Source organism: Lynx canadensis, chromosome B1 (assembly GCF_007474595.2).
Source record: "Lynx canadensis isolate LIC74 chromosome B1, mLynCan4.pri.v2, whole genome shotgun sequence".
Lineage (NCBI taxonomy): Eukaryota > Metazoa > Chordata > Mammalia > Carnivora > Felidae > Lynx > Lynx canadensis.
Genome location: NC_044306.2, coordinates 39,820,860 through 39,846,884, shown reverse-complemented (window position 1 = coordinate 39,846,884; position 26,025 = coordinate 39,820,860). Strand labels below are relative to the sequence as shown.

The following is a 26,025-nucleotide window of genomic DNA, read 5'->3' as shown; positions in this document are numbered from 1 at the left end:
AGGAGCATTAATAAGTACTTGTCTACAGTGAAGCTTTTGAAGACCATAGGGTCAGGTCAAAAGAATGTAAGAACCCCCCCCAAAAGAATGAAAGGACCAACATGGGACAGTTGAAGCATTAAAAAGAATAAGGAATGTCATTGATGGAAACACATTGTATGTACAAAAATCAAAGTTTGTTATGAAAAAAAAAAACAAAGCTGAGGGTGCCTGGGTGGCTCAGTCGGTTAAGTATCCTACTCTTGGTTTCAGCTCAGGTCATGATCTAATCATTCATGAGATTAAGCCCCCAGTTGGGTGACTATGTGCTGACAGCATGGAACCTGCTTGGGACTCTCTCTCTCTCTCTCTCTCTCTCTCTCTCTCTCTCTCTCTCTCTCTCTCTCTCTCCCCCTCCCCTACGCACTCTCTCTCTCTCAAAATAAATAAGTAAATTTAAAAACAACAACAACCAATAAACAAAGCCCCTTCCCTACACAAAAACAATACTTTGGTTGCCTTCGGAGATAACAAGGACCACCTGATGTTAACTGGAGTGACTTAAAATTATCAATTGAAAGGAAGGATCTAAGCATTTATCCTGCCTTTCCCGTTTTTGTTTGTTTGTTTTGTTTTGTTTTTGTTTTATTTTTATTTTAGAGCAAGGGAAAGGGGGCAGAGGGAGAGAGAGAAAGAATTATAAGCAAGCTTCTTGCTCAGCACAGAGCCTGATGCATGGCTCAATCCCACAACCCTGGGATCATGACCCAAGCTAAAATCAAGTCAGATGCTCAACCGACTGAGCCACCAAGGGAATAATTCCAGCTAATGCATGTGACAGAATGGCAGAATATATGGTAATCCTTAATGAAGGAATTGATGTACACAAAAGTCATGAGTGGATGAAACCATCACATGAAAGGGGAACTTGAGGCTTCCCCCAGCTGACACGTGCATTGGGCACATGGGCATTTGCAGCAGGTGCTCCTGATGTGCAGTGGGAAAGACACAGCTCCATCTGTGAAGCATTCTTGCCAAAAAAAGTTGAACTTTTTTTAGTCAAGTCTTTACAGCTAATTTCCCCTTTATAGAACCTTTGGAGGATAGAAGAACAAGTCCAGTGACACCATGAGGAAATATACTGACAGATCTAGAAAAGGAGACGTACTAATAGACGACTTATTTCAAAAAGGTCAATGGCTACTTATGCTTAGCCATAACATAAGCTGACTGAAGAGCCATAACAAGCAAATACAAAATGGGAACCATGTTTGGGTCCTGATCTGAACACAGTAACTACAAAAAACCTTTTTGAGATAACTAGAGAAATTGGAATATGGTCGCAGTGTTAGCCAGAGAATTGTTAATGACATTGTGATTATATAACAAAGGGTCCATTTTTAAGAAACTTTTAATTTTGAAGTAATTTTAGAAACATTGCAAAAAGGAGTTCCCACTTACTTTTCTCCTAGCTTCCCCTAAACTATGTAATCATAGTACAGTTATCCCATATATACGATCGAAACAAGGACGTTAACATCGGTATAGTGCTATTAACTGATGTATAGGCTTTTCAGATTTCTCCAGTTGTCCCTTCTAAGGCTCCCCCCTTTTGGTCCAGGATGCAGTTCAGGATCCCACAGCCCATTTAGTTGTTGGGTCTCTGCAGCCTTTTTTTTCTTTCATGATCTTGACACTTTTGAAGAGGACTGGTCAGTTATTTTGTTATTTGCACTTGCTTGCAAAGTGCAACATGTTTTCTCTTAACTAGGTAGAGGGCGTGCATTTTTGGTAGATTAAGCCTTCTCAGTGTGCCATGTCAGGAGTTGCATGATGCTGACATGTCTTTTATGAGGTCTGTGCTTTAGAGATACATATGGAAGATGGATGGAGGAGATGACATGATGTCTGGGATTTGCTTAAAAATACTATAGGCAAGGGGTGCTTCTGGATGGCTCAGTCGGTTAAGTGTCTGGCTCTTGATTTCGGCTCAGGTCATGATCTCACGGTTTGTGGGATCAAGCTCCACATCGGGCTCTGAGCTGACAGTGTGGAGCCTGCTTGGGATTCTCTCTCCCCACCTCTTTGCCCCTCCCCCACTCATGCTCTCTCTCTCAAAAAAAATAAATAAATAAAAAGCAGAGGGAGAGTAGCAGTAGATGAAGCAAGAGTGACAGTATGTTGATAATACTAGATAATACTACGCATCTAGGGATGCGTATATGTGGGCGTATTATACAAATCTCTGTTCTTTTGTAGATGTTTTATATTTTTCATAATGAAAATTAGCATTCACCTAATGATGAGTGTTCTCAATTGTTTATAGGAATATAGGAAAGTTAGCATGAGAATATAGGCTTTTCCCTCACTTGTTTCCATTTTTGTTTGCTTTTTTGACTTACAGATGAAATGTAGTGACGTGACAGCTTCAATGCTTATGATGACGTTTTGGTGATACCGTGTTTTCTTTGATTTTTCTAGCTGTGTGTGTCGCTTTCCTTATTGGTGTGGCAATCATCATTGCAGTCTCATTTCTCAGGTTTTTACTGAGGTAAGCAGATGTTAGGGGAGGACACAGTTGGGGGGAATAGAATATAGAAAAAGGATATTCAGGATAGTTTGACTCTTTAAATGACTGTTATTCTTTGATTAAATGAATGCTTATGTGTCCTCCATGGCCAGGCCAGTCCTGGGTATTAGGGACCATTGTAGAATAAGCGATGGTCCCTGACTTCAGGGAAATGATAACTAGTTTGAATGGATCTTTGCCTTCAATCCTCCCAAATGGCTAAAAATTAGAAGAAAATGCTTGAGAAGGCATTATTTCCAGAAAGAATCTTGCAGCTTGCTTTTGTAGTGAGTGGGAGAAGCCTGGGCTGATTTCAGGAAGCGGCTGCCCCACTGTGTTCTTCGTCCCCCTCTCTGGCTCTGAGCCTCGAGGCCGCCCTCTGGGCCAGCATCCCAACTCCTGCCAGCTGGGCATCCAGCGCAGAGATGGAAGATGGGGGGCTGGACCTTTACACCTCGGCATGGACTCGCTTTGCCCTGGTTAGGACGGGCAGGCAGCTTGGCGAGGGGATTCCTTCTCCCCTGTCTGTCTGGTTAACAGTGAGTTGGGTGAGAGTGAATTAGTAGACTGGAAAAATAAAAAAAAAAGAAAGTAAAATAGATCCAGGCCTGTGGTGCCTGGGTGGTTCAGTGGGTTTAGAGTCCAACTTCGGTTCAGGTCATGATCTTGCGGTTTGTGTGTTTGAGCCCCACGTCAGGCTCTGTGCTGACAGCTTGGAGCCTGGAGCTACTTTGGGCTTTGTGTGTGTCTCTCTCTCTGCCCCTTCCCTGCTCACACTGTGTCTCTCTCTCTCTCTCAAAAATAAATATTAAGAATAGATCTAGGCCTGGCAGATCACCGTTCAAAGGAAAGTTCTTTCATGTTTTTAAAGAAATAAGATTGATTGGAATGCTCCACCTGTTAGAGTCTCATAAATCACAAGGTGTTATGGGTGAGCCATATCTAAACTACAAGAAAGAAAACCTAGTCTAAGTCTGCCTGCCACCTTGGGGAAACCCAGCAGCTTTGGCAAGTCTATGAAGTCTGGCCCTCTTCCCTTTGTGCATCCCAGAAATATAAGGGTCTGGAAGGGTAAAAGGACTACTTCTTGCTCAGAAGCATATTTTTCACTTAACTGCTTTTTAGGGGCAGAGTGTAATTTTAGCAGAGGGGTTTCATTTCTTTGAATTAAGCCATTGTCTTGTCAATCTTTTGATAAGATGCAGATACTGTTCCAGTTTATTACAGTGTATTCATTTGGTGCTTTCAATGTGAATGGCTCTATGACATCACTTTCTAAGGTAATTGGTCTCTGATCTTGAGCTCTTGCACAGGGAAGAAATCGCACCTCACTCCACTGTGGAATTGAAATTGCATGTGATTCTGCCTCTGCAGCCTTGTAGGCAGAATGCTCTGCTGGCAAGCGAGAGTCCCTTGTCCCTTGCTTATTACTTTTCAGTGTGCCCGTGGGAGTCCCGGAATGCTTAGGTTTGTCTGAACCAGAAGAATCTGAGGCAATAGTAAGAATACAGGGTCTCTCGCCTTTCACTGGGAAGACAAGAAAATACAAGAAAATTAAGGGCGTTTTAAAAATTCTAATTTTTAAATATCTTAAGTTCTCCTTTCGGCCTTCCTTAGATGTCTCTGTTTTAATATTTTCATGTGGTGGTGATGTTACCCATGCTGAATGAGGTAGAAAGAAGAGTATGTTGTAGGGAAAAAAGAGAAGAAATAAGAATATGTGCATTAAATATATGGTTCATGTTTAGAAACTGATCTGAACAAATAAACTGGAGAAAAAAACTTATGAGACAAATTGAACCAGCTATTTGGTGATACTAGGAATTATTGATAATATTTTAAAATGTAATAATGGAACTGTAGTTCTGTTTTTAAAAAAAGAGTCTTTTATTTATTAGAGATCCACACTAAAATGATAAAATGATACCATGTCTGGGATTCTTTAAAATAATCAATCTAAGGCAGGAAAGGGGGCGGTGGGTGGGAGTGTGGATGAAGTAAGATCGACCACACATAATGATACTTTAAAATGTTTATTTCTTTGACTCGTATAGAATATGAACTTCAAATTAATTTTCTTTTAATATGCTATCCAATCGTTTTGAAAAATTTGCCAAAGGGAATAAATTAACAGACTTTTTTATTTATTTACAGTTTGGATGACTTTCATAATTGGATTTCTAAAGCAATAAATTCACGGGAAACTGATCGCCTGATCAATTCTGTGAGTTATTAGAATGCATCATGTGTGGTCTGGGTGGTTTTCTAGATTTGGAATTTATAATTCTATGTTTAATAATACTTATTGTCTGGCTTAATTAATGTTATTTATATTGTAGAGGGCCAGGTCATGTGTTCTGTATTCTTAATAAAGAGCAAGCAGCCTTCTCTTCGGCTCTGGTGAAGGGCAGGATCCCCTTCTCTTTTCTAGTGAGTTGGAACTTTGGGCTGCATTGTATGCACGATGTGGAGACATTTTTTCACTCTGCAGGCAGCACTGTTGAGTCAATACAGTTAGGTAGAGGGTGTCAAAAATAAGAGACATCCATATGAAATCTATAAATCAGTGGCCTCCTATGATGGCTAAACATATTGTGTTAAATTCATTATGGACATACTGCTGTCCATTTATGGACATACTTATTTGTAGCCTTGTACCAGATGCACTCATGGACCAGTTTTTTGTGGTCATTGATCAACATGGCAGCTGCAGGCTCAGCAGATAGCACAAAAACCAAATAACGTGGAAAACTAAACCTCTGGGTGGAATCTTTACAAAAGCAAATTAAAGGATTGTTCAGGACGAGTTTTACTCTCTATTCTGTTAATTTCTTCCCTAAAAAACAGATAACTGAAATTTACTTGCCAGCATTACGAACCGGCATGTTTCTCTCCCCGTTTTTCTGAAGGAGCTGGGGTCTCCAAGCAGGGCAGACTCACTCGGTGGCGATACTCAACCAGGAGGATGGTGTCCACCTGCCTCACCTCCGCGCCTCCGCTGTGTAGACACATTCAGGGGGTATGTGGGGCTCCCTTGGGACACGGTGGGCACAGGTATTCCAGGATCACATGTTTGCACATAAACACACTTCTAACTTAAGGTGTTTTTACATATCATTTACCTTGTAGGGTAGGCAGGACTTCTTGCTGTAAAAATAAATCAGTGGTCTCTCCCTTCTCAAAAACTGTCGTGATAGCAAATATAATAGTTGCAAGAGAGGAGTCGAGGGGTACAGCCAGAACGTTTCCACTGGTATGTAGATTCTTCTGAGTTAAGGTCATTCACCTGTGGGCAGGCAGCTGCACACGGGGCCTCTATGACCATCTGCACCCCTGTGTCCGGTGAGCAGCTTGCCAAATGGGAGGCTGTGCCGGTCTGGAAGTGAAGCACCAGCCGTTGCTGGTGTCTGTCCTGGCCCTTCCCCACTGCTAGCAGAACAGCTAGAATATCAGGCCCTTTTGGTAGCAAATCCACAGAGTCATATAAGAAGTTGTTTTTCTTTTAGAGTTCAGGTAGAAGAGTGAGGGCTAGGACCCAACTCTGAAAATAAAGTGTAAAACTGTATAGCTTGAGCCATTTGCAATGACCTGGATGGGGCCAGAGAGTATGATGTTAAGTGAAATAAGCCAGTCAGAGAAACACAAATACCATATGATTTCACCCATATGTGGAATTTAAGAAGCGATACTAATGAGCAAAGGGATAAAAAAAGAGAGAGAGTGAGGCAAATGGAGAAACAGACTCTTAACTATAGCGGACAAACTGATGGTTACCTGAGGGGAGGAGGGTGGGGGATGGAAGAAATAGGTGATGGGGATTGAGGAGTGCACTTGTGATGAGCACCAGGTGTTGTATGGAAGTATTGAATCACTGTATTGTACACCTGAAACTAATATTACACTGTATGATAACTGGAATAAAAGTAAAACCTTAAAAAGAAAAACCTATATAGCTGAAAATAAACATCTAGGTGTCAGGCCTTCCATTTCTGCCCATGGAGGGCTTTTAAACTCCAGTGATAACCTTATAATTCTGTCCCAGCCTCCCCAGATGCGGAGTGCTCCTGGGGTGTATATTTGAAGCCAGGCAATAATGAGAGTAATGAACATTGGTAACAATTTTTGAATTCTTGCCCTGTGCCAGGCACTTCCTTGTCATAATTTATTCAGTCTCTCCACCACCCTATGAGGTATAAACTTTTAATATGCCTGTTGTACTGATGAAGAGTTAGGTAATTTGCCCGAGGTCGCCTGGGGACTAAGTGGGACAGCCAGGCAATAACCTCACTGACACACTAAAGTCTTCATTCTTCAGTATCCTGCAGAATTAGCATCAAACAGTCATGTATTCAGTCTATTTTATCATATTCCTCTTTCTTTTTTTAATTCTGATTTTGCCGCTTTTAGAAATAAGATGTTCTCAGGTAGACTAACATTTATTAAGTGCCTAAAATATGCCAAGCACTGGTTAGGCACCAGGATATACATTATTCTCCTCAGTAGTCCCAGTGGCCCCTGTGGGTGTGTTTCCTCTCTTACAGAGAAGCACATTGAGGTAACTGATAAGAGTCTTGCCCTCGTAAGAGAGGAGGGCCCATGATTTGAGCCCTCAGCTCTAACAACTGTATGCCTTCTATTACAGTTCTTTAACCTGAGACTTCTAAGTGATTAGTGTGAAACTGAGTGATGGGAAATGTTTGCTTTGTTTTCAAGTTACACAGTTTAGCGCCAGTGTAACTTTCTTTTAAGAAATCACGTTGGAGGGGCGCCTGGGTGGCTCAGTTGGCTAAGCGTCCGACTCTTGGTTTCAGCTCAGGTCATGATCTCAGGGTTCATTAGATCAAACCCCATATTAGGCTCTGTGCTTACAGTGTGGAGCTGCTTGGGATTCTCTCTCTCTTCCTCTCCGCCCCTCCCCCACTCATGCTGTCTTTTGTCTCTCTAAAATTAAGAAAAAAAAATCATGTTGGCAACAGAAGGGTTTTGTGTTAGGGCCTTAATTACAGTAATTAGAAAGAATGGCTTCCTGCTCTGTAAGTGTCCTCTGTGTTGTGACTGCCCCTTGTGAGTATAAATGTGTCTCTTACAGTTGGGCCATTCCTTGTCACGTGTGCAAGCTCTGAAGTGTGCCCTTTGCTGCTTTACAGGATAGCTCTCATCCTTATGGTCTTCGTTAATTATGGAGGAGGAAAATATTGGTACTTCAAACACTCAAGTTGGAATGGTAAGATATTTCCTTATGGTAGCATTGCTTGTGTAGAACCCCTCAAAGAAGCGTGGGCAAGAGAACCTCTCGGCATCCCCTCAGGAGCTCAGAGATGATGCCCCACCAGCCTCCTTTGAGTGCTGAGCTCCTGCCCCATAGGATGATCTTTGGATGATTCCATTAACCCTTTTTGTTTTGTTCTTGTTTTTGTGTGCTGTGGCCTTGCATTGGTTCACTGTGGTAACATGTAGACGTCTGAGCTCTGCTGCAGGACCATGGGCCTCTGCAGAAGCTGTTAAGAATTTAGTTGTAAACGATTTTTGTCATATTGTAGATATGTCTTTTTTAAAAAAATATTCTTAAAAAAATTTGTTTTAATGTTTATTTATTTTTGAGAGAGAGAGAGAGAGCACGAGCAGGGGAGGGGCAGAGGGAGAGGGAGACATAGAATCCAAAGCAGGTTCCAGGCTCTGAGCTGTCAGCACAGAGCCTGACGTGGGGCTCGAACTCATGAACTATGAGATCATTACCTGAGCCAAAGTTGGACACTTAACCGACTGAGCCACCCAAGCGCCCAGATATGCTTTTATTCCAGCCACATGGGCGCTCTATCTTCTATGACTCATGGTCCTCCTCAGGGGTGCCATTGAACTCAGGTTGGTCCTGAGTGGTGGTTAGTAATGTCTGTGAATCTGGCTCAGTAGTTGGTTTAAGAATGGATTTTGAGTAACACTGCTCGAAGATAACAGACTTGTCTACACACTGCTACTTTGGCTCTCCCATGCCCAGTTATGTTCTTAGGAAATGTCTCAGGCCTAGTGACCGGTTGCAGAGTCTCCAGGGAGTATCTGTGCATGTTACTTCCCAGTGTTTTCCTGTGAACTCTTTGCGTGAGTTTACTTTCCATATATATCAGTATATAATGGTGCCAATCTAGATTTAGGATGTATTTATATTCTAGAGTCCTTTTCCTTACTCTTGTTCTTGTGTTATTCTCCAGGACTGACGGTGGCCGACCTCGTATTCCCATGGTGAGTTGCAGTCTCCCACCAGCTCTTCCATAGGTCATCCAGGTTTTTGTTTTTTCAGTGGATGCTGGAGCCTTTCTCTGAGACCAGCCTTGAGTTCTGGGCCACAGGCCTATGTTACTCACAGGTGTCTGCCCTCATGAGGTCCTTCTGTAAATTGTGTTACTGGATAGTTCCTATACTTGGCACAGGGCTTGCATAAGGCCTGCTTATAAAAGATGAGTGATTTCACAGGGAACATTTTGTTACTGTAGATATGGTATTCAAGATCCTGGAATCTTGTAGGAAATCATAAATTCTGAATATGTAGTTAAATCCCATTCATCCTGAAAATAAATATAAAAATCAGTTCCTGAAAGAAATGTAGTGTATTGGCATCAGGAAATTCTGATAAGGTATGTAACAGGGTAATGATAGTAATAAATTAAAATGTAAAATAATGCTGGAGTGAGTGACCCACTCTATCACTGATCATCTGTGGTTTGTTCACCTTGTTAAGGGACCTTGACTTCCTGTACAATGTGGAATTTGTGTCTTTGCTTGTGACTCTTGGAGCAACTTTGTTCCATCTTTAGGAGGTAGTACTGGCTGTTGGTTTAGGTCTTTGATCCCTTGGGTTCCATCACTAATATGTGTTCAGGGTTTTTTGCAGGAGAGCTAGGGTTCTTTTTTGAGATGGGTTTGGGGAGGAGGAAGTTTTATATGTCTGAAGACTGGGTAATTACTTATGTATATTCTTTACAAGGTTCCCTATAGGTTTCTGTTCCTGTTACTAGACACTTTTATCTAATTAGGTGACCCCAAGAAAGGAAGCTGGGGGAACCAAAGAGCAAACTCTCATCTTCTGTTAACCCCACACCCAGTAATTAGAAAGACTGCTATTCTGGCTTTTTTTTTTTTTTAAAGGATTAGTATAGTAAAAAGGAAGGAAAAGAGGTGGGTGGCTCAGACAAAATTAGAAAAAAATAAAACTTCCTTTTTTTTTTTTCCAGGCAAAAGAGTGAATTTAGAAATGATTGAAATGCATTGTTTCTCAAGGACTTTGAGGGTGTGCTAGTGAATGTCAGGTTCTGCAGATTGTAGCATCTTCTTCATCATTGTTGTCTTTGACAACTAAAAGGGAGTCTTGTCCTTGGAAACTGCACTCAGCCCTGAAGAATTTTCCTTCTAGGATAGGACTTGATGGTGCACAAACCTTATAGTCCAACAGGGTTACCTTCTGATTCCTCCTCCAATGTTACTTCAATAATTAGCCACTTTAGAAAATCAGGTGTTGCTTCTTGTATGTAGTAGATTATAAAATAGTGATGACATATAGATAAAAAAGTAAAACCACCCTAGAAATGGCCACCTTTTAATAGCTGTCTTTTTTTTTAGGTTTGTATTTATTATGGGATCTTCGATTTTTCTGTCAATGACTTCCATATTGCAGCGAGGATGTTCAAAACTCAAATTGATGGGGAAAATTGGATGGAGGAGTTTCTTGTTAATCTGTATAGGAATGTTCATTGTGAACCCCAATTACTGCCTTGGTCCATGTAAGTATTTTTTCCCCTGTTTTTGTATATATTTGGGTTGAAATAGGAAAACTATGTATCAGAATTAAAAAGAAATATAATTCCTTCATCTCAGGTTCCTGCAAAAAGAACAGTTATTAGAAAAGTGTAAACATGCTTATATAGCATCGGGTATTATTATTATTATCTTGGGACTTCAGACCTGGGAGGAGCTTCCAAGACTACTCAAATCCTTCTGCTGTCCAAAGGAAGACTCTGAGTCCCAGAGAGATTAAAGTGCTTTCTGTGGATCTTCCAAGTGCAGGGACAGAGTAGAGCCAGATCAGGTCACCTGGTTCTCAGACCCTGCCCTCCTGCCTCTTTGGATTCATCAGCTTTCATAATAAGGCTGTTGTGTGGTAGTTCAACAATCCACCTTGGTTATCACCTGTATGCCTGCTGGGTTGCTGGGAAGGAATATCTTTGTTGTTGTTTAGCAGTGTGAGCGACACGGGAAGCTTGAGGGAAGGACACACACCCTGTGCCTGGGACCAGCGTCAGAGTCAGGGAAATTGGTGGTTGCTGTACTCAAGGTTGCTGTACTCAGTGTCATTAGTAAAACAGGACATAGTTACCTGGACAAGAGTCATGTGGTCCCTTCAGCTCAGAAGCACATTAGGAGGAGGTAGAGGTCACTTCCATTTGGGGTCATAAGGAAAGGTGTCACGTAATAGTTGATTCAGTGGATCTTCAAAAAGTGAACCACTGCTCCCAGGAGGATACATTGTAGGGCTCATTACATGGTCACACTCTTCCAGTGAGTAGTCACGTAGCCTATAGGACAGGGAGAATCTATTTGTGGCCTGTGCTGGCTCTGCAAGTTGATGGTGGATGTGAGAGCTGGTTGAACCCATGCCCAGTGTGACAAAGGGCCAGGGGAGGAACCCCAGGGCCCAGGTAGTCCTTGCTTTGTCCCACACCCAAGGAAGACACGTATTCTTGTCCCCATGTCCCAGCTGGCCACTTCCAGCTGTGAGGTTGAGCCGAATCCCATATGTATTACTATCTCCAAGAGCTTCAAAGTGTACTTAAGTACAATAGAGGTATGCTTTCCCCCTTAGAAAAAAATAATGTTGTCTTGGGCAGGAAGAGGAATTCTGGCTAACACTTTACTTAACTTGTGCCTTCTATAGTGTCTTGGGATAAGGTGCGAATCCCTGGTGTGCTCCAGCGGCTGGGGGTGACCTACTTTGTGGTTGCCGTGTTAGAGCTCATCTTTGCCAAACCTGTGCCTGAAAGCTGTGCCTCGGTGAGAAAACCTACTTTTAAACATGGTGGGGCTGGGGGTGCAGAAATCACTGTATGATTTTCAGAACCTTCTTTAGTGCTGAGCACAGTACTGTATGTCAGTAGACTCAGAGTCAGTAGACTCTGTTAGTCAAATGCATTATTTTTTTCCTTCAATTAGTTATTTTTATTTAGTCTTTACATCAATCGTTTTTCTTTATTATGGGGAAAAAACACATAACATGAGATGTCCCCTCCTAATAAATTTTTAAGTGTCCAGTGATCAGATGCATTTTGACGGCATTAAATAATATCACCATCATCCAGTTTGCTAGTTTAGTCTTTTGGGGCATTACTGCCAATTTTTTAATTCCTTGCAGTATAAGGTATATAGAAACTCATGAAACATTTCAGTGTCTATATACATGCTGTGAAGATTCAACTTGGAGGAAAAATGCCAAGGTAGGGTGGAGGAGAATGACACTATTGTCTTTGGCTAGTTAGTATTTATTTGTAGGAAGTATGTGAGAGTTTCATTTCTTTCATGATTGCTTTCTTTCTTTTTTTTTTTTTTAATGTTTATTTTTGAGAGAGGCAGAGAGACAGAGTGCGAGTGGAGGAAGGGCAGACAGAGGGAGACCTAGAATCCAAAGCAGGCTCCAGCTCTGAGCTGTCAGCACAGAGCCCGATGTGGGGCTCGAACCTCGAACCGCAAGATCATGACCTGAGCTGAAGTTGGATGCTTAACCAACTGAGCCACCCAGGCGCCCTTGTGATTGCTTTCTGTCTTAATATAAATTGCTCAGTGAGTTTACCCAGGTGGAGCTTTTTTTTTCCCTGGTAGAGGTAAAAATTTAGGAAGAAGTGTTAAAGTTCTTCCACTTGGGATCCTACTTAATTTATAAAGTTGTCTTTGCTTTCTAGCTCCTTTCTGTATATGTAACTAGCATATTCATCACTGAACCCCACACTCACTTGGCCTTCCCTGCATTGATTGTTCAGTTATATGTCCTTGGAGGGGATTGGATCATTGTTCCTTCACCTGTTCTGCCCACTCTGTTGTTGTATGTGTCCCCTCTGCTATGGCTTTTCTTGAGGTGAAGCGAGAGTAGACATGAACATGGGCTTGGTTAGCCATGTGTGGGACCTAAGGTCTGTGGAGGCTCCTCCACAGCCACCATGATAGAGTAAGGGGTGGGGTGTGACACCAGGAATAGGTGGGCTAGGGGTGCCTGGGTGGCTCCGTTGGTTGGGCATCCAACTCTTGGTTTTGGCTCCAGTCATGATCTCATGGGTTTCGTGGGTTTGAGCCCCATGTGGGATTCGTGGGATTCTCTCTCCCTCTTTCTCTATCTCTCTGTCCCTCCCCCACTCATGCTGTCTGTCTCTCAAAAATAAATAAACTTAAAAAAAAAAAGAGGATAGGTGGGCTATACTCCTTCTTTCAACCAGGACAGCTTCAAAAGTTTAAATTTCATTTTCCTTTTTAAAAATGTATTTTTAATTGCTTTTTAATGACACCTTTATTGAGATATGTTTCACATACTGTAAAAGTCACAAGTTTGAAATGTGCAATTCAGTGACATGTAGTATATTCACAGAGTTGTGCAGTCATCCCCCCTATCCAGTTCTAGAACATTTTCGTTATTCCATAAGAAACCCTGTACTCACTACCAGCCACTTGCCGTTTCTCCACAACTCCCCCAGCCCTAAGCAACTCCTCATCTATTTTCTGTTTCTGTAGATTTACCTGTTACGGACATTTCATATAAGTGGAATTTTATAATATGTGCCTTTTTTGTTTGGTGGCTTTCACTTAGCATATTTTTCAAGGTTTATCCATGTTGTGCCATGTTTTAGTTCTTCATTCGTTTTTACTGCTGAATAATACTCCGTTTTATGAATGTCCCACCTTTTGGATACATTCATCAATTGATGGGCATATGACTTATTCCCATTCTTTGCCTAGTATGAATAAAGATTCCATGTGTATTTGTGTATAAGTTTTTGTGTGAACATCTGTTCTCAATTTTCTTGGGTATAGGAGTGGAATTACCCAGTGCTGTCTTTTTAACTAATGTTTTATTATGATATTTCATGGAGAGGGGCAGCTAGACCATATGATACATATGAAATAAACGTTCATCTAGTTTTATATTACTACCATCAAGGCCAGAGAGGAATCACACAGAATTTCCCCAATACATATATGCATCTTTTTTTTCCTATTCTACTTGCATGTAGTTCATATATGTGTTTTTATGCCCCTCACTCAGGAGAGAAGCTGCTTTTCCCTTCGAGACATCATCTTCAGCTGGCCCCAGTGGCTCTTCATTCTGATGCTGGAAAGCATTTGGCTGGGCTTGACATTCTTCTTGCCTGTTCCTGGATGTCCTACGTAAGTGAGCCCATGTACGTAATCCCTTTTTGCATGTCATTTTCTGCCAGGTCAGAGCTTCTGGGGTGATAGCTTGCAAATTTCCCAAGAGGAATTCTCTTTTACTCTTTCTTCTTTGAGGCATAGTGTGTATTGGGAGAGGAGTTGGGTGGATGTCCAGAGGAATGTCTCCGTGAGGCTTTTTCAGGGTCAGTTTGAACGCAGGCTGGCCTCCCACCTTAGCACGCAGGGAGCAGTCAAGTCCAAAAAGCATTGCTGTAGGGTAACATGGCTCCGAGGGGTTGCATTGTGTGAAGCCACTTGTTGGGCTGCAACAATTGCCAGTATATACCCTGAGCCCCTCTGAAGTCTTGTCAGTGAAGTACATGTTCTCTTTCCCAGTGGTTATCTTGGACCTGGTGGCATTGGAGATTTGGGGAAGTATCCAAATTGTACTGGAGGAGCTGCTGGCTACATTGACCGCTTGCTTCTGGGCGATGACCATATTTACCAGCATCCTTCTTCGGCCGTGAGTGAGCCTAGTTGCACTTAGAACTAGACATTTGGGGGGTTTGAAGTGAGAGAAAACGGAAGGGGCTGGTCAACTGGAAACTGTCCGTTTAGCAAACTGTGATGGGAACTAATTTTTAGTTGAACAGTTTGCTGATTTTGGAAATTTAATGTTCATTAAATGTGTGTATTCATTAATTTGGATTGGAAAGTGTGAATGCACTGTGTCAAGCATGCGGCAGCGTGCTTTTCCCTGTAGCTCAGTTGGGCTTCCTGGCAGCCGAGTCTGAGTCTGAGATTCGTATGCAGGGAGCCTATCAGGCCGTACTTTTGGGATTGACACCTGCTAGGGATCAAAGGGATCAGGAACTCGTAGAAGGGGCAGTTGGACTGCCTCATAGTCATACCGCCTTAGTTAATCTCCTGGGGGGGCTGTGCTGGTGCTTTACAGTTGTTCTGGAGTGAGAGATCGGGCCCTTGTTAACCCTGGTTGGATACAGACTACCCCCAGCAAGGGAGTGTGGCTCCTGGAGAGGCAGCTCTCTTCAGTCAGGGACAGATCCAGAAAAGGGACTTGGCTGAGAGCTTTCTGGCCATGAATATTTCTACCAGCTCAGGAAACAAATGCTTTAGTCCTGAGAGAAGTGGGGCAGGGGGATATCTATGTGAGGCACTGTGGCATCCACTACACTGTATATTTCCAAATTTCTGCAATTTCTATAATAACATTTGTTTTATAATAAAATAATACATACACACACACATATTTAAATATTTATTTTGAGAAAGAGAGAGAGAGAGAGAGAGAGAGAGAGAGAGAGAACATGAGCAGGGGAGGGGCAGAGAGAGGGAGAGAGAGAATCCCAGGCAGGTTCCGCACTGTCAGCACAGAGCCTGACACAGGGCTCGAACTCACAAACCATGAGATCACGACCTGAGCCAAAATCAAGAGTCAGATGCTTAACTGAATGAGCCACCCAGGTGCCCTAGTACAGGTATGTTTTTAAATGTTAATTTGCCATAAGAGAAGTTAGGAAAGAACATCTTTTTGATGTTACAGTAGGGTTGACCAGGTTGAATAAGCCTAACAGTTATGAAGGTATTATGCACAGTTTTGGAACTGGGCGGGGAAGCATTGTGTCCCAGGGCACTTGAGGTTGAAGTGGCTGCTCTGGACCACGGCTTGTCCCTGGGCTCTGTGTTCCTTCTGGTGTCACACACCCCACACTTTGTCACCCAGAAGTATTCTGCCTGTAATCCCTACAAATTGGCAGTGAATTTCTGCAGCAAAAACAAAAAACATTGAATTCTGGAGTGTACTCAAGTTTGTATTTAGTCTCTGAGTTGTTTGTGTGCGTTTCATGGTCAGTGGGTTCTGCCTTCTTTTTCTGCTCTGTGAAGGTGCTTTATCACACCGAGGTGGCCTACGATCCAGAGGGAATCTTAGGGACCATCAACTCCATTGTGATGGCATTTTTAGGAGTTCAGGTATTTGTTTATTTTATATAGCTTATGATTATTGATTCATCACTAATTGAAAAACTATTTCATTAAGTAACTGGAAGCATATCTTCTGTGGTATAATACATTCTGTTTATATGTGACAAATGGTCAAAACTAGAATTTGCTAAAATTTAGCACATTGAAATAATTCCGTATAATTCCTATATGCTTCCCCAGATTCTCATTATTTATTTATGTGGCTTATCTTAGCAATAGAAGCACAGCAGTTTGTGGGCAAAAAGGTTTCCCTGCTGGAGTGTACTGGTGATGTTGGGAAGCCTCAGTGTCACTTGGCACATTTCTTTCATATACACTTTGTATGGTTTCAGGTTATGCATATTTTATGCCAGAGTCAATATAGGTGGTTCTTGGTGTATCTTATGTGCAATTTTGTTAAAATTCTGAACAGCCTAGACTTTTATCCCCTAATGTTCTCCTTATTGATGTTTGAAACTATTGTTTGAGCAGAACTAACTGGAAGAGGAAGAAGCCTGTAAAGCAGCACTAATGGAATGTTCCGTGACAATGAAAATGTTTTTTATGTCCATATGGCTTTTAACTTGAAATGTGGTATACGAGCATGACTGAGGAACTGAATTTTTAATTATATTAAATTAAGTTTTATTATTAAATTTTTAAAATGTTTACTTTGACAGAGAGAGAGAGAAAGCATGAGCAGGGGAGGGGCAGAGAGACAGGGAGAGAGGGAGAATCCCAGCAGGCTCTGTGCTGTTAGCTGTCAGCATGAAGCCTGATGTGGGGCTCAAACTCATGAGTGAGATCGTGACTTGAGCCAAAATCAAGAGTCGGATGCTTAACTGACTGAGCCACCCAGACATCCCATGTTTTATTCTTTTTTTAAATGTTTATTTATTTTGAGAGAGAGAGAGGAAGGGAGTGAGCACACATGAGTGGGGGAGGAACAGAGAGAGGGAGGAAGAGAGAGAATCCCAAGCAGGCTCCGTGTTGCCAGCACAGAGCCTGATGTGGGGCTTGATTCCACGAACTGCAAGATCATGACCTGATGAGCCGAAATCAAGAGTACGATGCTCAACCGACTGAGCCACCTAGGCGCCCCTAAATTTCATTTAATTTTAATTAATTTAAATTTAATTTCAAATAGGCTCATGAGGCTAGTGGCTCCCATATTGGATGGTGCAGGTCTAAAGCATATACATTTTGGTGATTTCATATTTAGAAATACTGCTTTATACTTATCTCTGTTGTACTTTGTGGTTCACAGTGGGTACTTTTACATACGTTCATTTAATCCCTGTGTTTGCTCTTGAGGTAAGTCTGTGCCTGTGGGAGCAGCCTAGGATAGGGTTCAGAGCGCAGACCTGGGTCCACACCGCCTGGGTCTGAACCACATTCCACCACTTTCCAGCTGGGTAGCCTTCAGCACGTCCATCCGTCTGTGCTCCAGCAGCATCTACCTCATGACGGTGTTGAGAGGATTAAATAAGCTAATTTATGTACAATTCTAAGAACTGGCATATAGAAAACATTCATAAATTTTAGCTTAATTACAAATTATTATGAATATTTTCTCATCCTTTTATGCTTTCAGAAGTTATTTCCTAATTTCAGGGAGTTTTTATGCAAAGTCCAGATTGTACTGTTTCTAAAGTGTTTCTCTGCCTCTAGTTCCACCCTGTCCCCTTCTGTACTGCTGCCAGAATGGGCCATCTGGCAGGCCGTCAGAGCTCGTCCCTTGTTACTAGTTTTTTGGGGGCGGGAGGGGGGGTAGGGGAGTGACTTTTCTCAGCTCCCTCTCACCTATGGGAGAAAGCCTGTGCCTCACGGAGAGACCCACAAGCCCACCTGCCTACCATCTTCCTGCCCATCCCAACCCTCTAGCCTTTGACAATTACCTGCAGCTCAGGGACACATGCTCTTTCAGCCATTTGACATGCTTCTGTGCATGCTGTTCCATTCTGCCCAGATGCCCTTCCTGCTCTGCAGTCGTAGCCTCAACCTGATGGCACTTCCTCTCTGGCGTTTCCTCCCCTCCTGAGTTGTCCCCTGTGCCTTGGTGTCTAGTTGTCTAGGGCAGGGGTGACGTTCCATCCCAGCATCTAGCAGCGTGCTTGGCAGACGAGTGATTAGGACACTGGATGAACATGAAATACAAATACACCTTAAGCAGGTCTCTTGGTCATCTGTGTTTTCCTCTCCAGGCAGGAAAAATACTCTTGTATTACAAGGACCAGACCAAAGACATACTGATCAGATTCACTGCCTGGTGTTGTTTTCTAGTAAGTAACCTATGTTCCTCACTGAAATTCCTTCCACACGTATATTTCAAAGAAATAAAATGTTTAGCAGCAGCGGATAGCAGCTATCACCACATCACAGTAGCTGCGTTCTTCACTGGAGTAATGGAGAGAAACAAATCTTTATACCTAAACTCTCAGGTTAGTTTTCTTAGCCAAATGTCTTTATAAATAAGAGTGTTTGCTGTCAACCAGCTGGCCAGGAATGCCTGAGGAAGTGGTGTGGGTTCTGGTGGGGAGCCAGACCAGAAAGACCAGGCAGACAGCACATTTCCAAAGGTCCGCTTCCAGATCTCCAGGTGGCAGAGTTGAAAGTTTGGCTGTTTGTTTTATCCCTCATGTTTCCTCTCTAATTTATCAATTACTTTACCTTCAACTCAGAAGAATGCTTTGGAGATGTTTTTAAGAATATTTTTTTGAGAATATCTTTAGTTATGCATCTTGAAAATATTTTTCCAGTTAAAAGAATAAAATATAAAACACAATTTTCAGCCCTCCTTAAGCAATTAATGTATTTTCCAGTTTTGAAACACAGTGGTTTTTTTGAGATAATATAAAAAACTAACGTTCTCCCTCCCCCCCCCCCCATTTCAGGGGCTTATTTCTATTGCTTTGACGAAAATTTCTGAAAATGAAGGCTTTATTCCAATAAACAAAAATCTGTGGTAGGTACAGAAAACCATGTCATTTTCATGTGGGTTGGTCCTGCTGATACTGGATGCGTTCCTCGGGAGCCTGAAACACCCTGTTCACCTCGTAGGTCCATTTCCTATGTCACCACACTGAGCTCCTTTGCCTTCTTCATCCTGCTTATCCTGTACCCTATTGTGGACGTGAAGGGACTGTGGACAGGGACCCCGTTCTTCTACCCAGGTAAGTCACCCAGAGTCGATGATGGCGAACAAGTGGGTCAGCCCAGAGACGCTGAGCACGCCCAGTGCTATGTCCCTGGGCCCCCGGCCTCAGTGGCAGATTTCCAAGATGCAGGCTGAGGGAGAAAGCAGCCGGGGCCACACTGTCCCAGGCCATGTGCAGTACGTCCGTGGCCTGTTCTGATGCCGTCCACCCATTTTATCTGTTTAGATTGTGGGGTCATAACCAAGCTCCACTTGTTTCTTCAGGAAATGCCGAGTTACAGAGCATCAGAAACCATCCAGGGCATATTAGCCAGCTTCTGATGCTTCAGCAATGGGGCCATGCTTGCCTTCTGAGTGTAAATGTACTACCTTACAGATTACGCATAAGAAATATCAAGAGATAAACAGAATGGTTTCCATGCAGTTCTACTTGAAGACTCAGTTTAGCCCTTTGATTCTTGTAATAGTTACATTTTTCTAACCCTAGAAAATAGAAGTTCATAATTTTGGCTCTCCTGGCAGATTTAGTATTCACGGATTACACTGTCATAAATATTTTCTGTTTTTGATCGAGCTTACATGTCATAGTATCTAAGATACACATCATGTATTTTTGGCAGTAGCCAATAATGTAGGTGCAAGCTTTTTGGTTTTTTTCACTGAACCCAAGTCAAATTTCCAGAATTAAGTAGATGATCAGATGTGGCTCAGGAAAGCCTTACCTTGTGCATCTCTCCTCCAGGAATGAATTCTATTCTGGTGTACGTTGGCCACGAGGTGTTTGAGAACTACTTCCCCTTCCAGTGGAAGCTGGGGGACAACCAGTCGCACAAAGAGCATCTAACTCAGAACATAGTCGCCTCTGCACTTTGGGTGCTCATTGCCTACATTCTCTATAAAAAGAAGGTTTTTTGGAAAATCTGACAGCTCCCACCCAGATGTGTTGCTGGCAGACTCTAGTGGGCCTGGGGGATGTGTTGAAGCAGCCTTTATTAGAGGGAACCATTAATTAAAAATCGATAGGATGTGTGTTTCCACATGATGGGGAAGAACCCGATGTACTCTGGCTGGTTTACTGTGACACAGCTATTCATCAGAACCCTGCCTGGATATTTGGGACTTCTGTATTTGCAATGGAGTTGTCTTTTTTTCTCCATCTTCTATGTAAATGTATTTAGAACCTCATTCTGAGGATTTCTCATATAACTTTCCAACAGGGAATTACCGTGGGCATTTTGCGTCTGTGACGGATAAAACAACGTAAAGTCTAATTTGTATTGACCTTGTTTTCCTGCAAACGGCCTTTCCACATGCACACGTGCCAACCAAGAATACCATCATTTCTGTTGCGGCTGACTGTGAGGCTTATCGAATATAAGGTGTAGTAATGTAGCCTAATATTTTCTGGTTAAGTGCACTTTAATATTTCAAGAGAGTCAGAGTAATTTCCTTTTCAGATCTGCAAGGCATTGCTGGGTCCAAAAAATGCCTTTCTATCAGAAGCCATTCTCTCCTGTTCCCCACTTGAAAAAGAAGTTAAAATATAAATGTGTTATTCCCAGTCACTCTAGCTCCTCGTTCCCTACTTACGTACCTGTTTGTTTGTCTGTCTACCCATCTATCTGTCTTCCTGTGTGTCAGATGGTAGCTGGCACCCAGGGTACAGTCGTGGCAGAGAGAAAACACACTGTCTTACATGTGGTGCCAGTTCCACCATCCTTGCCATGTGAGATGCCAGCAAGTCTTGTGGCCTCTCAGGGCCTCGGTTTCCTCATTTGTGAAATGAGGGAGAAAGTGATGACCTCTCTGGTCCCTTCCAGCTCTTAGGCTCAGTGAGGCAGGATGATACATCGATCGTTTTTCTGAAATCCTTAGGAAAATAATTTTATTACAGAAAACTTCAAAATAAGTGATAATGAAAAGGTTAAAAAACTCTCATTGGAGTAAATCTTTTCAGAATGACCCTCCACAGTGGAGGCAAGCAACTTTCCCGCTTGGAATCCTAACACCGAAGACATGGTTTCTCAGGAGTGAAGACAGGAGAGCACGCAAAGGGAAACAGCACATTTCATATGATGCATCATCATGCTTCTGACTTTTCTGGGAGAGTTCCGTATAGAAGGAAAGGTGGAACAGGTTGTACTTCGCGTGGTGACCGGGGCCACCTCCACGGGGCTGTGGCTGTTGCCACTGACAGACAGCTGTCTGGCTGGTGTTCCAGCTTGGACCTCTACCCCGGACCCTCAACTCCACTGTAACGGCCCGCTGGACCCTCCGCCCAGACGCCCGCCAGCACCCATCCTCCCTTCTTCCCGCCTCTCTTCCCACATTCAGACTTTTCATCTGGATTTTCCTAGCTCGTGGATGGGTCTCTTTGTCTCTAGGTATGAAACTCCGTCACATTTCACCCCCCTTTACCTCCTCTATCCCCCTGTTTTCCCTATTTAGCCATTCCCCTCTCTTGTCACTTCCATCCCATCTTCCATCCGAAAAGCCTGCATTCTCACTGTGGCTGCCTTGTTACTCTAATCCGGGCTCTTGTAATCATTTGTTTTTAAACCTCTTTTTATATATTTTGAGAAAGCATGTGAGCGGGGGAGGGGCAGAGAGAGAGGGAGACACAGAATCCAAAGCAGGCTCCAGGCTCTGAGCTGTCAGCACAGAGCCCCATGTGGGGCTCAAACCCATGAATCGCAAGCTCATGACCTGAGCTGAAGTTGGACATTTAACCAATTGAGCCACCCAGTTGCCCCTATAATTATTTTTAAACGGGCCTCCTCCCTCAGCCCTTCCCTCTGTAAAGTCGCTATCCATTGCCTCTAAATTAAGCTTTATAAAGCAGAACTTGAGTAAGATCACCTCTGCAACAGCTTTGCCTGGCATTATGTATAGAACCACCCTCAGGGGAGCCTACACAGCTTCCAGACACATCTTCCAGCCACCTGTCCCATGCCGGGCCCACCTTCCTCCTCCCGCCTCAGCACTTAGCACCTCCCGCTTCTGACTTTGGAGTCTTCTGGTTTATTTTTTCCCCTTAATTTGCTCCCGTGTACACCTGACCTGTAGACCCCCTACTTCTAAGGCAACTTCTCTAATCTCGTATTTTCATCCAAAAGTAGTATTTTCTTCCTCTCATAATACTCTACTGGGATCAATCCCATGGCATTTTACCGCTTTCTGCCTCGTATGATGGTTCCTTGTGTACATGTCTGATTTCCCGCACTAGACTGTGAGCTTAAGGGCAAGAATTATGCCTTGTTCATCTGCGTATTCCTCCTGGTGCAAACACAGTGCCTCGTACTTAGGCGCTAAATAAACATTTATTAAAGCAAAGCAATGGTGGTGGTTTTTTTGACAGTATTTTAAATGCTGATAAAATGAGTGTGTGTGGTGTGCCCCATGAAAATGTGCATGGAGCTAATGCGTACAGGGACAGGTACTGAGGAAAGCTGCCGCTCCCCTTCTCTTGCAGTGAGCCACCGCACATGGTTACGGTGTGTCATCATCCCAAATCGCAGCAGGCAGAGCTAGTTGGGCCTCTCCAGATGAGTTATCCAGAAGCATTTCTCGAATGGGGGAGTATTTCAGGGTGTATGGAACTGGAAGGACCAGGTAGTCCTGATTCAGCCTGCTTGCAAGGAAAACTTACCTCACGGAAGGCCTGAGGTGGGCTGGCTCCTGCACACCTCCCGGGGCTCAGCCAGCTCTCTTCACTGTGAGGGAAGTCACAGCATGACTCCTAAGATACCTGACGCCTTGCTCTTGTCAAGCTAAGGTTGTTTTCCCTCTGGTAAGGCATTAACATTATGACTGAAGGGGGTTCCTGGAGAAATGGTAAACTCTGTATTTGCCTCAGTTATTTGTCAGTGGGCTGCAGGTTATGATGAAATTTAATTTTACCTGTCATTTCCTTCTTGCCTTTGTTCCCCACATCACTATGGAGGGGTGAAGTTGAGGCTCCAGGAAACTGAGTCGATAGGTTTCTGGAGGTGGCTGTTGATAAAATTGCCTTTTAAATCTTGTAATTTACCAAGCAAGATATTTGTAAACTGGGACTCATGTCCTGTAAGACTGTGATCCCTATCAGTTGGCCATTTGTTTTCTTTCCTCTCCTTTGTCCTGGGGCAGCCAGAAGTGCCTGAGGAGTTATCACACACATCCCACCTGGCAGGGGGGACGGGGCAGTGTGCTAGCCTGCACTTTGTCCTTAGCCCACCCCTTGCTCCCTCATTATCTAATTGTGTATGTCAAAACACTGCCGTTGACAAAAGATGCCATTATCTTGCTGGCTTTCCTTTGCCAGCAAAGAATTCCATCCAAAGTGCGGGCTGTGAGGACAGCTGGCCTCACTCCCAGCTAGTGGTGAGCACACGGCTTCCCAGTGTCCCATTACCATTTTGGGTTCTGGTGGAATTCTGTCCTATTGGAGCTTTCTGTATAGAAATCAGTGGGTTTCCCACCTTTTATGGCTGTTCTTAAATTTGCTGTGGTTTGTAGCCACGCCCTTCTACTTCGATACAGGAGGTAGTTTTCCTTCTGATATTTGAACTCCAAAGGTGGTTCAGCTTGTGAACTAGTCCCTCCGTCTAAAATCCGGCCTGTGTCAGCTCTGCACAGGGACAGTTTGTATCAGTTTAACATATCCCAGGTGATGCCCGTCCCAGGTCAAAGAGAAAGCCAGCTAATGAAGAGCTGAGGGCAGACTAATACTACTGCAGTGGGGGCTGGTGTGAACGGAAATCGTTTCCTGGAAAAAAAGTCTGGAGACTTTAAAGGCTGGGTGTGTGGGAAAGCCACCGAGGGCATGATGGGGTCGGTCTGTGTGACTGGATTTGAGTTGGCGCTTCTCCTTGTGATGGGAGGTGGTGGTGCCAAGTGCAAAGTGCCCGCCTAAGTGAGGCCCTTTTTCTCCTGGATATTTACATTTCAGAGACCGCTCTGGGTGGTAGTTTTACATCTCAAAGGGCAGGGAAGGATTTATAATTGCCAGCTTTCTAAAAATAACTGCTCTGGGGAGGGGGGTTTTTCAGAGACCTGTTCACCTAGTTTTGGCTGGAACATGTTTTGGCTGCAGCTTTCTCAGGCAGACATTTTAAGGGGGGGCCTACGTTACCCTGGGTCCATGGACTTATGGACCAGCTGCTAGAAGCTGTCCTGGAGTTGGGTTTGGATGACTCCTCATGTGCCAGAGGTCTGTAGCCTCCTCCTGGCCCCTGCCTTGTCTGCAAACTTGATCTGTTTCGTTTTACTCTATGGCATTTCCCCTGCAATTCACACAGGAGGGGCACCACTGAATTATAAAAGATGATTGGTTCTTTTTTATACCTACAGATTTGGGTATCAGAAAGTCTTGTTTTCATGTATACTGCCCCCAAACACTGATCTGAGGAAGGATTATAAAACCAAAAGGTAAGAGTGTTTAATTTGAAAGCTGTTTTGGGTCCAACACACTCCTCGATAAAAACAGGATGGTTTATATATTTGTAATCAACTTATATTAAATTGGCAAAAACTTTTAAAACGAGCTGGGGGGAATATTTTCTGAAAGCAGATGTCTATTAAACCACTTTACTGATTTTAATACAGTTGACCTGTAGCAGGATTCTTGCACAGGGAGTCGTGACACGGAGGTTTTTCTTTCCAGGAAGCAACTTTACTCCTGCCAGCACCATTCAGTTGGGTTCCTACCCAAAGAACTGAGTCCCGAACACCACATGGCATAGTTTTTATGTATTTTTTACTTGTCTCCCATATTTGGTAACACAAAAACATATAGTCTGATTAAGTGGTCTCATGTTACAAGGCCCCCGAGGGATGTGGTCAAGTACTAGAATAGCAAGGTTGTCTTGAGGTGTTTTTTTTTTTCTTTCTTTAGGGAGGGGACCCTACCACAGACCCTTGAACAACAAAGGTTTGAAAAGCACGGGTCCATTTATACATGGACTTTTTACAGCACAGTACTGTAAATGTATTTTTTTATGATTTCCTTAATAACATTTTCTTTAGCCTCTTTTATCTTAGAGAATGAGCGAGAGAGAGCGCGTGCAAGCAAGGGTGAACAGGGGAGGGGCAGAGAGAGAGGGAGAGAAAGAATCCCAAGCAGGCTCCCAGATGCAGGGCTTGAACTTACGAACCATGAGACAGATTATGACCTGGGCTGAAATCAAGAGTCAGACGCTTAACAGACTGAGCCACCCAGGCGCCCCTCTAGCATACTTTTAAGAATATAGTATGTAGTACATATAATATACAAAATACGTGCTAACGGTTTATGTTATCAGTAAGGCTTCTAGTCAACAGTTAGGCTATTAGATAAGTTTTGGAGGAGTCAAAAGTTGTATGTGGATTTCGACTGTGCAGTGAGTGGGGGGCATGCCAGCACCCTCAGGAGCCCCTACATCGATCAAGGGTCAACTGTGTATCTAAAATTTTTAATGCACATAACTGAATAACTTCTTAGCCTTTCATTCTTAGCCCCTAGAAACAATATTTGTCTGATGTTTACCTGACATACTTCAGGACAGCAAAAGAAGGAGATAAACCTGAGAGCTAACACTGCTGAGCACTTGGGACAGTTGTTCATCCACAGATTTCACAAGAGGTAACACTTCTTCACAGCTGTGAGGGGAGTCCCAGTGTGGGGGGTGGGGGGGTTGGGGAAGGGCAGGAAAGGGCTGGGAGTCAGGGGCTAGGTGAAGGGAGGAGGTGCCTCACCCCCCCACTGGCTGCTCCTTCACTGGAAGTTTACTCAGGTTCATTTTGGCACAAAAGTTTTCGGTATTAAAACTTCCTGAATGAAAAGGTCTGAAAAGTATTTTGATATGTAATACCTACCAGAGCCTACTACGGAAAAGAAAACCTTGAGGTCATGAATACTATCTCTTTAAGTAAAGTACACTCTTGTTCAGAATCTCACAAGAACTGAAATAAATTTTTA

The 26,025-nt window shown here is 43.2% G+C and overlaps 1 protein-coding gene across 2 annotated transcripts in view; it reads left to right on the top strand.

Moving 5' to 3' along the window:
• Positions 1–20,359, top strand: part of HGSNAT (heparan-alpha-glucosaminide N-acetyltransferase) — a 51,817-nt gene extending 31,458 nt beyond the window's left edge. For both annotated transcript variants that reach the window (XM_030312511.1, XM_030312510.1), the window contains exons 5-18: positions 2,461–2,530; positions 4,703–4,772; positions 5,458–5,567; positions 7,696–7,772; positions 8,755–8,785; positions 10,160–10,320; positions 11,472–11,587; positions 13,842–13,963; positions 14,345–14,471; positions 15,854–15,940; positions 18,136–18,213; positions 18,826–18,896; positions 18,992–19,104; positions 19,831–20,359. In XM_030312511.1, coding sequence (XP_030168371.1) covers positions 2,461–2,530; positions 4,703–4,772; positions 5,458–5,567; positions 7,696–7,772; positions 8,755–8,785; positions 10,160–10,320; positions 11,472–11,587; positions 13,842–13,963; positions 14,345–14,471; positions 15,854–15,940; positions 18,136–18,213; positions 18,826–18,896; positions 18,992–19,104; positions 19,831–20,012 — 1,415 coding nt within the window. In that variant the 3' untranslated portion in view covers positions 20,013–20,359. The remainder of the gene's footprint in view (positions 1–2,460; positions 2,531–4,702; positions 4,773–5,457; positions 5,568–7,695; positions 7,773–8,754; positions 8,786–10,159; positions 10,321–11,471; positions 11,588–13,841; positions 13,964–14,344; positions 14,472–15,853; positions 15,941–18,135; positions 18,214–18,825; positions 18,897–18,991; positions 19,105–19,830) is intronic.
• Positions 20,360–26,025: the final 5,666 nt, after the last annotated feature.